General features: G+C 34.1%; 2 protein-coding genes across 7 annotated transcripts; one reads left to right on the forward strand and one right to left on the reverse strand.

The window, feature by feature from the left end:
* The first annotated feature begins 552 nt into the window (after positions 1-552).
* Positions 553-5,387, forward strand: LOC107847981. Of its 4 annotated transcripts, none has more exons than XM_016692612.2 (6): positions 553-821; positions 903-1,067; positions 2,018-2,182; positions 4,079-4,276; positions 4,539-4,636; positions 4,713-5,387. In XM_016692612.2, the coding sequence occupies exons 1-6, from the start codon at positions 758-760 to the stop codon at positions 4,821-4,823; spliced, it is 801 nt and encodes a 266-aa protein (XP_016548098.1). In that variant the 5' UTR covers positions 553-757; the 3' UTR covers positions 4,824-5,387. The 4 variants fall into 4 exon arrangements, with proteins under 4 accessions (XP_016548098.1, XP_016548097.1, XP_047254721.1 ...); XM_016692611.2 differs by having other exon boundaries at positions 4,717-5,387; XM_047398765.1 differs by having other exon boundaries at positions 613-821; positions 1,970-2,182; positions 4,717-5,387.
* A 3,733-nt stretch (positions 5,388-9,120) lies between these two features.
* LOC107848238 lies at positions 9,121-13,277 on the reverse strand. 3 transcript variants are annotated; one of them, XM_016692949.2, is made up of 7 exons: positions 12,927-13,274; positions 12,732-12,812; positions 11,944-12,120; positions 10,820-10,990; positions 10,389-10,601; positions 10,223-10,311; positions 9,121-10,022 (listed from the first exon to the last, which is right to left on the reverse strand). In XM_016692949.2, exons 1-7 carry the CDS (start codon positions 13,018-13,020, stop codon positions 9,360-9,362), a joined length of 1,488 nt encoding a protein of 495 aa, XP_016548435.2. In that variant the 5' UTR covers positions 13,021-13,274; the 3' UTR covers positions 9,121-9,359. The 3 variants fall into 3 exon arrangements, with proteins under 3 accessions (XP_016548435.2, XP_016548434.2, XP_047254723.1); XM_016692948.2 differs by having other exon boundaries at positions 9,121-10,028; positions 12,927-13,273; XM_047398767.1 differs by lacking the exon at positions 11,944-12,120 and having other exon boundaries at positions 9,121-10,028; positions 12,927-13,277.
* Between the last annotated feature and the right edge of the window lie 3,027 nt (positions 13,278-16,304).

Raw genomic sequence — 16,304 nt, forward strand, 5'->3', positions numbered from 1 at the left:
ATAGACATTATAAAAAAAGGCATCTTTAGAGTGAAAATAGGAAGGGGGAAGAGGGGGTTGTATCGTTGAGAGCGTCGCATTTATAATAAGCTATATAATGTACAAATTTAAGTTTAATTAGATTTCTATACGAACATCAATATCAGATGAAAAAAAAGAAGTTGAAACAAGGATTGAAAAGGTAGAGCAAAATAATTGTAATTTTAATTCTTTCGTTATTGTTAAATTTTAATGTGATTTTTTGATATTTTACTAAACATATTTTAATGTTGAATCAATTAAAATATGTGAGAAGGAGAAGAAAAATGGAAAAGAGGAGGGAAGATACTAAATTTATGAGAATAAGTATAAAAGAGTTATTAAAAAATATTATTTTTTTTAGAATTTTAAAATAGGAATTTCACATAAATAAATTTTAATTAAAAAAATAATTAAATAGATTGAATGACTTTTTAAGTAAAAATATGATAATGGAGTATTTTTGAAATAAAGATCAAAATTGCGTAACTTTCTAACATAAAAGTTTAAAGTTAAGTCAGCATGTGATTTATTGACTCTATTATTTTGTATCTTGTTTCTCAACCAAACGGCTCCTATGTGAAAGCGTATACTAGTGAAATCATTTTCCCTTTTTATTTCAATGGTCACTTTTCCTTTGGACTCCTCTTGTAAAGCTATACCTAATTTTTTTCCTTAATTCTGAAGCCAAAAAACAAGAAGTTGTTTCTTTCTCCAACTCCTTCATCATTTTGGTCTCATGGCTTCACTGATTTCTACCCTCTGTATTTTCTTCTTTTTGCTCAATATAAGTCTCACACCAGGTGAATTTTCTGTACTTTCTTTTACTCTTTAAACTTCAGACCAAAAAAATTAAAAAGCTAAATTTTGAGTGGTTTTTACAGTTGTTGGTGAAGTGATCTTTGAGGATGGTTACTCAGTAAGCACAGTAATTGATGGCAACAAGATCAAAATTAACCCACACTCCATCATCCCTGTATCTGGGGGTTTCATCATTCTTGATTCTACTGCTAGTACTTTTTACACATTATCGTACAACAAAGATTCAGGTAAATGTGATCAAGATTGAATGTTTCCTACTTTTTACTATATTTGGAGTAAAGGGTATTTGAGTTTGTTCAGTTTCTTGGGGTAATTTATTTATTTGCATGTATCATATACATAGTAAATGTGATAAAGATAGGATTTTTATTGGACTATTTGGAGAGGTTTGATTTGAGTTTGTTCAGTTTCTTGGGGTAATTTATTTATGTGCATGTTTTCATATACCAAATATAGTAAATGTGATAAAGTGTGACCAGGAGGTTACGGAAACAACCTCCTGCGTGGGTAAGGTTGCATACAGTAAATCCTTGTGATCCGGCCCTTCCCTGGAGCTGAGCATAGTGGGGACTTTAGGTAAATATGATAAAGATAGAATTTTCTTTCTCTATTTGGAGGAAAGAGTTGATTTGAGTTTTTTCAGTTTCTTGGGGTAATTTAATTTATGTGCATGTTTCATTTACATACTAAATGTGATAAAGATTGAATTTTCTTTTTTTTCTTTGGTTCTCTATTTGGAGAAAAGGGTTGATTTGAGTTTGTAAGTTTCTTGGGTAATTTAATTTCTGTGCATGTTTCATATACCAAACACAATACATGTGATAAAGTGTAACGATGAGGTCACGGGCTCAAGCTGTGGAAACAGCCTCTTGCATGGGTAAGGCTGCGTGCAATAGCCCTTTGTGTTCCGGCCCTTCTTGGGACCCATGCATAGCGGGAGCCTGAGTACACTGGGCTGCGTTTTTTTAAAGTAAATGTGCTATAGATTGAATTTTTCTTATTTTTTCTCTATGTGGAGAAAAGGGTTGATTTGAGTTTGTTCAGTTTCTTGGGGTAAATGTGATAAAGATTTGATTTTTATTGAACTATTTGGAGAAAGGGTTGATCTTTAGAAGTGGGATTGTTGCAGAATTGGGTTATTTCATCTTCTTGGTGGAAACTTTTTGGTATTTTTCAGATTTTTCTGTTACAAAGTTAACTGGTACCGATATTGGCTACGAGGATGGTTCTCTGGATAAGGCTAAGTTCAACAAACCGAGAAGCTTTGTTGTTGATTCAAAAGGGAATATTTATGTTGCTGATATGAAGAACATGCATGCAATTAGAAAGATTAGCAAGTCAGGTATGTAGATATGTAGTTGTGATATTTTCTGATTTTGGGTATTTTATCTGGTCTTACTGGTTATGTTTGATCCTACGTCGTACTCTTCAAAATTGTTGTTGCACCAGTGTCGGATCTCCAAAATGCACTACTTTTGGAGTATCAGACACACACCCGTCGACATTTTTGCAGAGTCCAAGCAACATTGACTTTGATCTGAATTATGGTGTTTCCCATTTAAAAATTTATTCCAGAAATTCATATCCCCGTTTTGGTTGAGTGTGAAGTTGGAAGACTATATAGTTGTAAAGTTGGAGCCGGGACCTGATGTTTAGTGATACTTATAAGTAACAAACAGTGAAAATAACTTTGACATGTTTAGAGGAGCAACTGAAAAATGTCATGTAAGTAAAAAACTTAGAAATAGCACCCACTTGCCACTTTTCAAATCTTGTGTTTGGAAAATAGTCATTGTCATGGAGTTTCAAATTCCACAGGTGCAAATGTAGAAATAGAGCTGAGCACAGATTGACCACTTTCCGATCTTGTAATTGGAAATAGTCAGTGTCATGGAAGCGAATTCCACAAGGAGTTTCACCCATGGAATTTGAAGCTCCATGATAGTGGCTATTGTGGATATTTGCCAATTCTATATGCTCTAAGTTGTTTTCCCATTTGATTTAAGATGTTTTAAATGATATGGCAAAGTCCACCCCCAAAGCCCCTATTTCCAAAACCCCACTTTGGGGCCTTTTCTTACTTTCCTCTTTTTGGCTTCGAATGTCAACCTTATGGTTGGATGTGGATGGTCTGTACCACTAAGCTATCCCTTGTCCAGAACCTTATTTGTATGTGTTCGGAAATTGGTGTGCTGTCAGATGCTGGGTTCGTGTTTGATGAAGGTCAAGAATGACACTAATTAGAAGGGAGGAAAAAAAGTTTAGAATAAGGGGGAAAAATAAGAAAACACCGAACTTCATGGGTGAGAAAGTGGAAATGCAGGCTTTCTAACTTGAGTATTAATTGGAACCCAGGCTTTTGCCATCCAACACAGCTTTCAAATAAAGTTGACCGGAATTGCCGCTTTCAAGCTTCAAGAATTGATGATGTACCATTACCAACATGTGGGGGGCTGCTAAATGGAACCGCCTGAACAAAGAAGATGGGCATGGGGCCAAGAGTTGTTAACTATAATTAGTCTGTGTTGGTTGTTTGGTGGTGTATGCGTAATCAACTCCTACTTATGCCTCTTATGTTGGTTGATAAATATGCTGTACAATGTGGTGTATAAAGCATGCCTTTGAAAGTTCTATTAGCAACTTCTCATGACTCTCTCATTTTTCTCTTCTTCAACTTCAGTATTTTCTTTCATCGGGAAGTATAACTTGGAGGGTGTCATCTCATGGAAGGTGATCAAGTCTGTTTATCTTGCTTAGGGAAAAGGACCAAATTTACCTTTCAACTATACAAATTTTTTTAGTTTGCCTTCCACCTGACTTTAAAGCTATTCATACCTTGTCGTTAGCAAATCATTTCATAATTGAGCTCAACTTTAACAGAGGTCCAAGGTGGATTAAGTGGATTCCACGTGTCAAAATACCTTGGTGAAAGAGGTCCAAATTTATCCCTGTACTTCTGGCTATGGTATAAAATTATTCTCTATTGTACTTCATGTTGGATCTCACTTAAGAGTCCGGGGAAAATAAGAGATGATTTGTGAATGGCAAGGGTATGAACATCAAAGTATACCGAATGGGTTGGTTATCCCTTGTCCCTTTCGCTTATTTACCTAGCTAGTTGACAAATGGTTTGGTTATTACAAGGTAACTATAGTTTAAGCTGCATCAGTAGTATTTGTTTCAATATTATCGTCATGTTCGATTCTGAATGCAACTCCGTAATCAATGATGATATCAGGTGTTACTACAATAGCAGGAGGTAATTCAAAAACAGCTGGCCGTGCTGATGGACCTGGATTAAATGCCTCATTCTCAGATGATTATGAGCTTTATTTTGTTCCTGAAAGATGCACTCTAATGATCTCTGACCACGGTAATAGATTAGTCCGCGAAATACAGCTTAAGGCCGAGGATTGTTCAAGAGATTCTCATTCTGGTAATATATTAATCCAAGCATACATTGCTTGCTCTCTTATTGTGTTTGTTCCCTTATTGTGATTTTGAGGTTGGAATTGCTCATCAGTTTCTGCAATCTATAAGCTTGTGGATTGTTTAGTACACAATATCACTATGGATATTAAGTTTCTGTTAACCTTTTGAAATCTCATCTCTTAGATGTTTCCCCCGTTGTGTTTCTGAATGCCAACCTTTCCCTTTACTTCAAATAAGATACTTGAACATTTCTAAAATCTTCTCAGGTCTAAGAGCAGTTTCTACATGGTTCTTAACCGTGGGGCTTCCCTGCTTAGTCTGCTTGATTCTCGGGTTTCTTGCTCGTCCTTATGTTATCCCAAATGTAAGTACTAATGGTGGTTGATTTTGAGTTCTGATGATATGACAAATGCTCACATATTCTCTAATGGAACTTTTAGACAGGATCACCGCGGTCGTCTTTGGCGCAACATGACATGGAAGCCCTTCCTAATCAGTCTGGAGAAACAAGTTCTGATGTTCTGCTTCGGCATCAGAAGCGTAGTTGTTGATTCAAATATCTATTCACTCTTAAGGAGGCTCGTATTGCTTAGTTTCTCCCATCTGCGTCTAATGTTTAGTCCTAAAGTAGTAGTAGTACGGCAGACTTCTCATAGACAACCAGCACCTCTAATAAATTTTCATGACTTTGAAAGCAAAGAATCAGCTAAAGCACCGGTGGTAGTTAACAGTTTAGAAGATCTAATCACTTTTGATGGAAGTTTAGACAACTCTGAGCTCACTGCTAATCAAGATGATACAGTGAAGGAAAGTATCGATGTTTCTGTTGTAGATAGCATGATACTAGCTAATATAAAAGTGTTTGCAGAGCAAGGGAATGCTCCTTCAGGACCCGAAGTTTCACAAAGCATTTTGAGCTTAGTCAACCAAAAAAAAAAAGTAGTTTAGTGAAGTCAAGTAGTAGTATTAATGTATTAGCATTAACGTTTGCAACTGTTTTGGAAGTTATCAGTCTATCTGCTACAATTTTCATGTCCATAGTAGGACAACTGAACAAGTAAATGACTCGGTTCCTTTTGAGTTACTATTTCTATTGTGTTTCTTGTTTTAATGAAGTGATGCCTCGTATGGACAAACCATTACTCCTTTTCTCCATTCAATTTGGCTTCTCTTTAGTTTGTAAGCTGTAAATATAGTCTATTCAACTTTTTCATAACAATTACGTCTCAATTTCAAATTAGTTCGGGTTGTCTATAGTTAGTCGTCCATGATGTGAGAATCGCAGCTCATATGCAACAGGTCCTATGTTGATGTAATAAGTGTCTACGCGAGCACATATGAAGTACTTGGATTGTCTATGAATTAACAAATTTTACGTTGGCTGTCAATCTTTCACATTCTTCTTTTTCATGAGACTATATATAATCTTGATGAACTTTTGGTAAATGTGGAGCAGGAGAGAATGGGTTGTAAGTAGGACCTAAATTGATATCGTCTCGTGTTAATAGAACCATTAGTCAGTCCACCTGAGTTTGCAACAAGGGCAATATAGGACCTCCTAATCTGTCGAGTATCTTCAAAAGGATGGTCCCGAAATAAAAAAGAAAAATACAAAATCCTTTAAAGGGTAATTTCATTATCCAGAAATTTTTGCCAATATGATCCCTTTTTTGGGATAACTGTTTAGTAATGGATCATATCTTTATTTTTCTCTGTTTCTTGTGGACTACATTCTTAAAAAAAAACTTTTGAGCAAATTGAGAATTTATGAGAAAAAAATTAGAATGCGGTGTAAAATTTTGTTTACTTCTTCCGTCTATTTTTACTTGTTTGTATTTGACTTGGCACACCACTTAAGTAACAACAAAATAAAAGGGTAATTTTAACATATCACCTCTCTTGATTACTTGTCATGAATTGTATTTTAATAACAAGGGTAACGGAGACATGAAATAATAAATTATCTTTTGATTTTTCAAACTGAACAAGTTAAGGGGAACATCTATTTTTTGTATACTAAATAAGTAAAGATAGACGGAGGAAGCACCATAAGTTATTGCACGTATTAGACGATATGACTAATATTTCATCTTTAAGATTAAGACAGCAATATGTTAGCAAACATTCGATCCGCATCAAATATTATCTGAAAGAATAATTTGCTAAAAACCATATTTGCGCAACTTGGAAAAATAAGGACAATTTAAGTGTTTACCCAGTAGAGATGGTAAACTTGAATGGTAATCATTATAATCGATCTGACGAGTTTAAAGTACAACTTGCTAATATTCATATAATTTGCGCTTTAATTTGTCCTGCTCTGTTCATCTCTAACTGCGATTATCATGTCACACTTAAAACTTTCATATAACAGTAAGTTAGGTAACACTCGATATGATAAGAATAAGTATTTACTATCATTGATGTAGCTTTGGCGCTACCAATTTCCTTCTTGAAAGTGTAACTTTTTTGGCCTTTGCATGGAACAATCTGACAAAGAGCCTAAACCATGAAGCTCGTAAAGAAAACATTGTCATCCTAAAAGTTTATAGTATAAATTATTTTCCTGTACTTTAGAAATAATTGTTTAGTAACTGGTCATGTTTCTGTTTCCCATAACTTATAGACAACAGTCTAGAGAATTTGCGAGAAAATATTAGAACACGATCTAAATTTTATAAGTTATTGTGTACATTATATGAAAGTCTAATGTTTTCTTTTGAAGGTAGAGTAAACATTGGATCAGCATCTAATATTAGGCTAGAGTTATATTTGGAGACTTCTTTTAAAAATAAAGATACAATTTACATGGTGAGTTAAAAATGGATATTTCTGTAAATCAACCGTTATTGCTAGTAGTGTAGGGACGGTAAACTAGAATTTTCAGTGTCACGTTTTAGGATTGGTGTTTAATATTTGCCCATATTATTCCCTCCTTACCTACCCTTTTTCTTTTTTTTTCCCCACTGTTAAATCTCTAATTGTGATTATCATATTTCCATGTCACACTTGACCTTTACTTACATTGGCAACACCCAAGAATAAGTATTTATAAATATTTTTATAGCTTTGACACCACCAATTTCCTTCTTGAAAGTGTAACTTTTTGGCCTTTGCATGGAAATATTTGACATTGTAGAAAGATCCTCAGCCATGGAGTTAGTACAGAAAACATGTCATCCTAAAAGAATTTATAAAATATTTTCTTGTCCTTTATAGGAGGTGGGAAATTGTCTGGGATCTATAAACCATGTTATTAAACTAACCAAATGATGTAAATTTTGGGTGATCCAATGCCAATAACTCAAATCAACTTCTGTAGGAAGTGAACTCCAGCAAAAATGAGAAGAGGACCTGATAATTAGGCTTAAATTTTATTTTTTATTTTAGAAAAGCTTGGTAATAAAGTGTTGCTTGGAAAATAATGATATTTACTTTATGAAACATTCATAATAGATCTATTGACAAAAATGCTTAATTCATTTGTCTTCCTCTAATGTTAATTATAGTTTACCGTTTGGTCACGTGCCCATGTGAGTGGGTTCTCTCACCGTAATAACATCAGTACAGTTACATTATTAATAAAAGAACAACTAATAATTAAAAATAACAAGATCAACAAACATTCTTGCTTTCACAAAGGAGCAATATAGAAAACAATGATCATTAATGGCAGCTTCAAGTGCATATTTCCTGTTGCAAATATTATAAATCACAGTAAGAAAATGAAATGAATAAACATAAATATAGTAAATAAATATTCAAGATGGAGTGTGAATATCTCACTCTCGTTGAGGAGATTCAAGCTCACATCAATACAAGTCTATAACAGTATAACTCGTAACATGTCTCCTTCAAGATATAACAATTCAACAACGTCGTATAACTTTAATAACTCTGGATTAATTGAAAAAGTCAATACTCCACCAAAAGAACATGTTCTTCAACATAAAATTACTCTCTTTTATAGTGAATAAATTGGAGACATAAAATATTTTTCTTTTTCTTCTCTCTTTTTCACTAGAGCAACACCAAATTATAAACATAATACAATGTTCAATTTATATCTTCAACACAATACTTTTTATCCTTCGGAAGAAACATCACTATTTATACGTTTGAAATTCTTTCTCAGATTAAATAGCAAACTAGTGTGACAATAATACAATAGAACATAGATAAGTGGGTAATTAGTGATATATCATGGCACTAGTGATTACACGAGTTAAATCAAGAAATAATGACCAATTTCTTGTCAATTTATATCCACATAAAAAAAATAGTACACTTTGATAGCATAATTTAATATTAAAATGCACATGCTCCCACAATTTCTATATTTTGTATATATTCATGTCCTAGTTCAGCCCATACCACATTGTTCTACCAGGCTTGGTTAAAATAATGCAACTTGTGCTTTCATAGTTTCTGTGTTTTCCAGCTACCTTTGGTGGAACATATTGTTTGGAGAAAAAATTGTCCTTTTTTGGCTGTTTCTGTTGTTTTTTCCTCCACTTTGCCTTTTCTTTCTCTTGGACCCTATTAGAGAGCTTCAGGTTGTGTGCAAAGGACAAGAAATGGAAATCGATCTTGTCTTCACACTAAAGTCCAGCTTGGTAATCTAAAAAGCAATAGAAGCAGTGGAATTCCTAGGGAATTGATCAGATCATTGTTACTCTTTCCGTTTCAAATTACGTGTGGTGATTTCTAAAAATAATTGCCTCAAAAAATTATTTGTTGTTTTAGGTGTTCAAGACAATGAAGAGAGATTCTATCTTAAATGTAGGTGAAACAAGATCTCATCCTAATTAATACTTTCATGTGTAAAAGAGAAACACAGATAATTAATTTGACAAGGAGGGAGTATATTGAAGAATTCTTTTGTACTACTAATAGTTTTAAATCATTTTCACAGCATTCACTACAACACTTTTGACAACTGGATAAACATTATAAGCTATTCTAACATGGGCTACCACTCTCCAAAATTTGTACTTCGATGGCTGTTGATGCATGATATATTTCTCATGACTAATCCATCACCAAAGCTATTTAAAGAACCTTTGAAGTTTCTGTATTTGAATTGACTAATAGCCTTGAGAATATCCAGCAGAGTTGCATCGAGAACGCACATTGTTTCGATCATAAACAGGATTTGCATGGTCCAAAGGCTTTATTATCACTGTCTCGTGTTGCTCTTGTTCTTGAATTGCTCCAAAAACTACTTCCTTTGTATTATCTGAGCTTTGCTCGTAGAATGTTTGAGGTCCAGATGAATGATACTGATGATGATTTAGATGCTTCTGAGTCTGCTGTTGGTGTTGTTGAAAGTCAGAATTCCATCCACCACCATAGAAAGCACGGCTTTGTTTCAGCTGTTGCATCTTTTCAGAATCTTTGGACATGAATGCATAAGTCTTTCGTGGAGTAGGAGTTCTGGCTTCAATGGACGGGGGTTCATCTTCTTTTGGTATTACAAAGCTGTCCTGTACCGGCCATGTGTGTTGCAGATACTGCTGCTGCTGCTGTTGTTGCTGTTGATAGTGATGGTTCAAAGGCGATCTTTTGAACATAGGAAATACACCTCCTAACATTTCCGAAACTGATGCTCCAGTACGCGTGATTAGCTTTCCTAGAGACTCGAACATGCTTTCTTCTTGCTTCTCCACATCACTTTCAGTTGGAATTAGGGGAGGCCTTACTGATGATTTCACTGGCTTCTCATATTGATCGGCGAAAATGGATGTGTTCTGATCCTTCAAGAAGACCGAAGAGAAAGGAGTGAATGAGATTGTGTATGGAAAGGTGCAGGATGTTACAAAATCAGACACGAAACAGGGTACAGTATACAAATAGGCAAGCCTGGAAGCGGAAGAAAGGTCTCTAAGTACCGCGTGTGCTTAAGAAGTTATCCGACTTGAATCATAAGAGTAAGGAACTTGACACTCACTTCTTCCGGAGATACCATGGTACCAACCCTTTGCCGTAGCAATGCTAGCATGTAACCAAAGAAACCAGCAGCCAAAAGCACAGCAATCCCTGCGGCATAATCTTCTTCTTAAAAAACACAGTCAGCTGAAATATATTGTACATAGTAAGAGGACAAAGTTACTCACCTAGAGGAAAACCACTATCATACTGATAAGCACAGTCTTCATAATGAAGTTGGATCTCCCGTATTGCTTTATTTCCCCTGTCTATGACAAGCAGGGAACAACTGCTTCCCATATAGACCACATCAAAATCATTAGAGAATTTTGCATCTTCACTAGGTCCATCAACATGCCCACCTCCACGGCTCCATTTACCACCGGCAATTGTTGTAATCCCTGGACAAGGAAATTTCGTGGATTAAAGTTGACGAGTAGTCTAACTTAGCAGACATTAGTCCAAACATTTTCCTCTAAAAATTAAGATATACCAAAAAGGAGCTTTATCAGGAGTTAGATGACCAGAAGTTCAGAGATTTTAAAGACATGCACAATGGTCACAAACTAGCAAAATAATGCTCCTATATCTTTGATAGGAACCGAGTTTAGTAAATCACCTGAATCGTTTATCTTCCTAATTACCATGTTATAAGTGTCTGCTATGTAGATGTTCCCTCTGTCATCGACAGTAAGACCTTTTGGATGGTTCATTCTTGCCTCCCGTAATTTTCCATCAACATGTCCAGAGTATCCATCAGCTGATCCAGCCACCAACCTAGGTCTGGTGTCTGTAAAATTTCCCAGTTAGACAGAAATTTCCAACTAGATAAGCCCCACAAAGAAATTTCAAGGAAAAACAATTAGAAAGGAAATATCAAAAATGTTTGCGAGAAAGTCAGTAGAAATAGAGAGCAAAGGCATTTGCAGCAGACATGAAGAATCAAATGGTAAAAGCAAAGCATCTTTTATAGAGTTGCTGCTGGTTGGACTCATTTTAGTAGCCAAGATGAAAAGCAGAGATTGATGCAGAAGCAATGGTAAAAGCAAAGTATCAGGTACCTGTGGAGAATCCAAATCTTTAATACTGAACAAAAATTATGCAAAATATTGATATGGAAGCACCAAAACTCAACTACAAAGAGTCAGGGAACTACTTAAAAAGAGTCACAAGGACTCAGAAATTACATAGTGTTGTTAACAAGGACAAAATGAACCAGTACAATGTCTAGCTGAAATCATGGTTCATTTACACTCATGTCAATAAAAGGGCAACCCGGTCCACTAAGCTCCCGCAATGCTCGGTGTCTGGGGAAGGGCTGAACCACAATACCCTACATTTCTACAATACGCTGTTTCCATGGTTCAAACCTCTGACCTCATGGTTACCAGCTACGGCAAGGCTCGCCTTCATTTACACTCATATCAAACCCTGTCGAGACTCTTATACTGCTTAACTGCTCAAATGAGAGAAGCCAGTCTGGCCGAGCTAGGACTTTAGGGAAGGGTGTGCAAATTTTCTTATAAGTTGCGTTAAGGGTGTGCAAAATTAAATATACATTCAAAATAACTAACATTTCACCTCTATAAACCACATAATTTTCCAGAAAATGGCATGCACCTAGATATACACAGGCAACAAAAAACTAAAACCAAAAGTCACACCCAAAAGAAAACTCAAGATTGAAGGCACTAATCACCTAGAACGGAAGCTAAAAACACACCAAAAGAAAAAGGAACTTACACTGAGACAAAGAGGAAGAGATCTTGTAAAGATTACTATTAGCAGAATCCAAAATGAGAAGTTCCCCACTAGACATAATCTCTACAGAGTAAGGCTCAATCCCAAGCTTGCTTCCATCAAACACAGTCTCTACATTATACCCACTCTCAAATTTCATCATTGGACGCCCAGAAATCACTGCAAAACACCAATAATCTTTTTATTTTTCAACCTCATTCACCAATAACAATAACATACCCAATATAATCCCACAAGTAGGGTCGGGGGAGGATGGGTGTATGCAGACTAGCCCCTACTTTTGCAGACTCCGATAGACCCTGATTTCAACCCCATTTACCAATAACAATAACAACAATAACATACCCAGTATAATCCCACAAGTGGGGTCCGAGAGAATGGGCGTACACAACCCTTACCCCTACGTTTCGGAGATAGAGGGGCTATTTCTCCACCTCAACCCCATTTACCAATAACAACAACAACAACAACGTACCAAGTATAATTCCACAAGTGGAGTCCGGGAAAGATGCGTGTACGCAGACCTTACCCCTACTTTGCAGGGTAGAGAGACTATTTTTGATAGACCCTCAACTTCAACCCCATTTTGCCAATAACAATAACAACAATTAATTTACCCAGTATAATCCCACAAGTGGGGTCCAGGAAGGATGAATGCACATAGACCTTCTCTGAACGGTAGAGAGAATGTTTCCGATAGAGCCTCAACTTCAACTCCATTTACCAAAAAAACAAAAACATCAAAAAAAAAAAAAAAGTGAGATCCATACCTGTTTTAGTACTAGCTTTAAGTGACCAAACCCATTTCATCAGTTTAGTAACAGCATTTGAAACAAACCCATTTACAATTTCTGCTTAACAAAACAGTAAACAGCATTGAAAAAAGTAAACAAGAATAGATCAAGAATGGGTTAGAAGCTTGTAGAAGAGTAAAAACATGCAGAAAATTCAAAATGTATACTCACTTGAAGCTGACGCTGAAGGTGTAGCAGAAACAGAACAAAAAACAGCACAAAGAAGCAAAAGAGAGAGTATCAAAGTTGAAAACTTTGCAGCCATTGTTAAGGGAAAATCAAGAAAATGTGTGGGGTGAGTGAGGGTAGGGATATGGAGTTAGTGCATTGTGGGTGGGGATTAAGAAAGTAAAAGAAACCCTAGTTCAAAAATGTGAAAGAAGTGTGGAGGGAGCAAAGAAGAAAGGAGTGGCTCTGTGGGGGTATTTTTTTGGTTGATCTTTTTAGCAGAAAAGTGTTGGGGTTTTTGAGAGAGTGAGGGAAAGCTGTGAATGAAAAGAGACAAGGGAAAGCGTAGCGTGGGGTGGTTGGGGGAGTAGGGGTGGGGGGTGGGACCTAAAAGTGACCATTCGGAAGAAAGAAGAGGAAAAAAGAGAATCATATACGAATCTATGATTATATTTGTACAATCTTTGTGTTCCTAATCTCACTCATCATCATAAATAAATCGTGTTTTTTCTCTGCTAAGTCTACAATTACTCGGATCATTTTTAATTGTTATATTTTACTTTTCAAAAGTTAATTTAACTTATTTTTAAATTTAAATAAAATTAACTTAATTAAAATTATAGAAAAAATCAATTAAGTTTACTATTTTAAGATTATAGAAAAATTCCATAAATTGTCTTTTCCATAGTAATAAGTGGAAGAATTCATATTAAGATGTTGGTCAATATATATAAATTTTGACTCACAAAGTAGAATGTGACAAGTATTACTTCCCCTTTCCAAATAACTAAAGTATTACGTTAGCCTCTTGTGCTCGGCAGCCCGAGTCCTCAAGCATCTTCATTAGATCTTTTCAGAAAATTGACATAAAAGGTAAGGTGAATCTTCAATCTTTCTGACAAATTCAACTTGTAAGAGACTTTCGTAATCTTCTCAACAACTTCGAACGAACCATCGTACTTTGGGATCAATCTCCTATGCCTTTTCTTGCTCATAATCTGTTTCCAGATTTGTGGAGGGAGTTTTAAAAGCACTTTGTCTCCCACATTGAACTCCGCCGCACGTCTATGTTGGTCAGCATACTTTTTCATGCGTTTCTGGGCCTTATATATATCCCAAAATAACTACTATGTTTAAGGAATTTAAGACAAAAAATAGTACTCGCTATTTGATTTTATTTTTCTTACTTTCTTTTTTATTAGTTTAAAAGAAATATGTCTTTTTTTGATAATTCTTTAATTCTAATTTTTTTATACAACGTATTTAAAATCACAAGATTAAATGACATTTAGTACATTTTACTTATATTTAGTTTAACACCATAATATTCAAAAAAAAAAATATTTTCTGAAATTTTGTGTCTAAATCAAAATCAGATAAATAAAATAAAACATATAGCGTAATTATTTTCAACTATATTCTTATATTAAAAAACTACATGCTTCTTCTTAATACTGTTCGATTCTCAAAAAAATCTATAATTTAGTAAATTCTTTGTATTTATTATTCTTCTGATGAGCGTAAAATGAAACGATATTATATTGTAAAGAGGAGATTATTTTCATTCCCATAAGTAGTGTAAAGTTCGTCTGGTTGGAAACTTGTTTTTTTGGCATTAATTATATTAGGATAAATTATTTTAAAATTATAATTTTATCCGTAATGTGGGATAAATATAACACCACAAGACTAAAATAATTAATTTTTTAAATAAAATATTTTGGTAATTTTATTTCAATCAAATATAAAATAGTTCTAACTTAAAATTAATCCCAAAATAATTAATTCTCATCCTTTATATCAAACGAGATACTAATAACCTTTTTAGTGTTTGCAAACTACAATTTGGAATCATGTCTTTTCAATCAATGAGTCATCCTTTCAATTTTTACTTGTTGCTCGAATGTTAGCTTTTCTATTAAAATGAAACATTAAGGGATCGTTTGCTAAAGTGTGCCAGAAAAAAAAAAAAGGAAGGAAAAATAATATAAACATACATCTTAACTTATCATATTAATACGAATTTTTACTTCTATAAAGTAATTATAAAAATTTTAGTTAATTATGTATCTTCGTTGGATGTATCAGAAGCTAATTTTGTATCACTTCAAAGGAAAAAATGTACATTCACTGGATGTATTATGTATCTCGGCAGATCTAAACTAATTATATATCTTTACAAAGTAAAAATGTATTGTCGCTGAATGTATCAGGAGCAAATTATGTATCTCGATAGACCCAAAATTAAAACTTTCAATAATCATGCAAAATGTCGGATTTTTTTTGTAATTAAATTTCAAACTGTCGAGAATATATAACTTTATAAATTATTAGTATCTTGGTTGGTGCACTCTATTTGATATTAATTATGCACTAATTTTATATATACTTGCATTAATTATGCGCTCTATTTGATGTTAAGGAATGAATAACTAATACATAAAAATTTATGACATTAGTAAGGGAATCAATTCTAATGCACGCATCAGTATAATTAAAGATACAATTATTCTTTTAAATATTTCACATTTTTTTCGCTATATTTGTGGAGAGTGTTTTCATAATAGTATGTTTTAGAAATAATGCAATTTATGTTATTTGTTTACTCCAACCAAATGTTTGATTAAAAAAATCATAGCATAAATAATGTAAATATTACTAATACATCATATTTTGCAATTATTCTTATACACTCTATCAAACGATCTCTACGACTATTTCAGGCAATTTGGCGTTAGATATGCAACAACGATCATGGCAACAAAAACTTAAAAGCTACCTTTTCAAGTATCAATAGCAGAGCGTTCTGGCAATCAATCGTGAATAACATTTATTTCTTATATTTTACAAGAATAATATCATTATGAAACACATTTAGGGATCGTTTGGTAGAGTGTATTGGAATGTTAATGCATGCATTAGTTTAATGTGTATTAGTAGTACCTTATTTGGCATACATTTTTATCCTATGTATAACTAATGCAAGCATTAGTTATACACTCTATTGTGTATTGAGGTGTGTATTACTAATACCTCAAAATCCAAGGCATTAGTAATGCAATGGATCTAATGCGTGCATTAACATGCTTAAAGACCCTATTACCCCTCAAAAAATTTTCTGCATCCTTTCCAACATATATATTGAAGATATTATGTAAAAAAAAAATATTTAAAAAAAACATGTAATTTAGATTTTTTTTAATACATTGAACCAAACACTGCATAAAAAAAACACAAGCATAACTAACGCAAGCATAACTAACACAAGCATTATTAATACAAGTATTACTAATATACCATATTTTGCATTATTTTTATACACTCTACCAAACGACCCCTTAGAGAGAAAGCAAACCAGTGGAAAATTACTATATCTTCAAT

This window comes from Capsicum annuum, chromosome 11 (assembly GCF_002878395.1).
Source record: "Capsicum annuum cultivar UCD-10X-F1 chromosome 11, UCD10Xv1.1, whole genome shotgun sequence".
In the NCBI taxonomy this organism is placed as follows: Eukaryota; Viridiplantae; Streptophyta; class Magnoliopsida; order Solanales; family Solanaceae; genus Capsicum; species Capsicum annuum.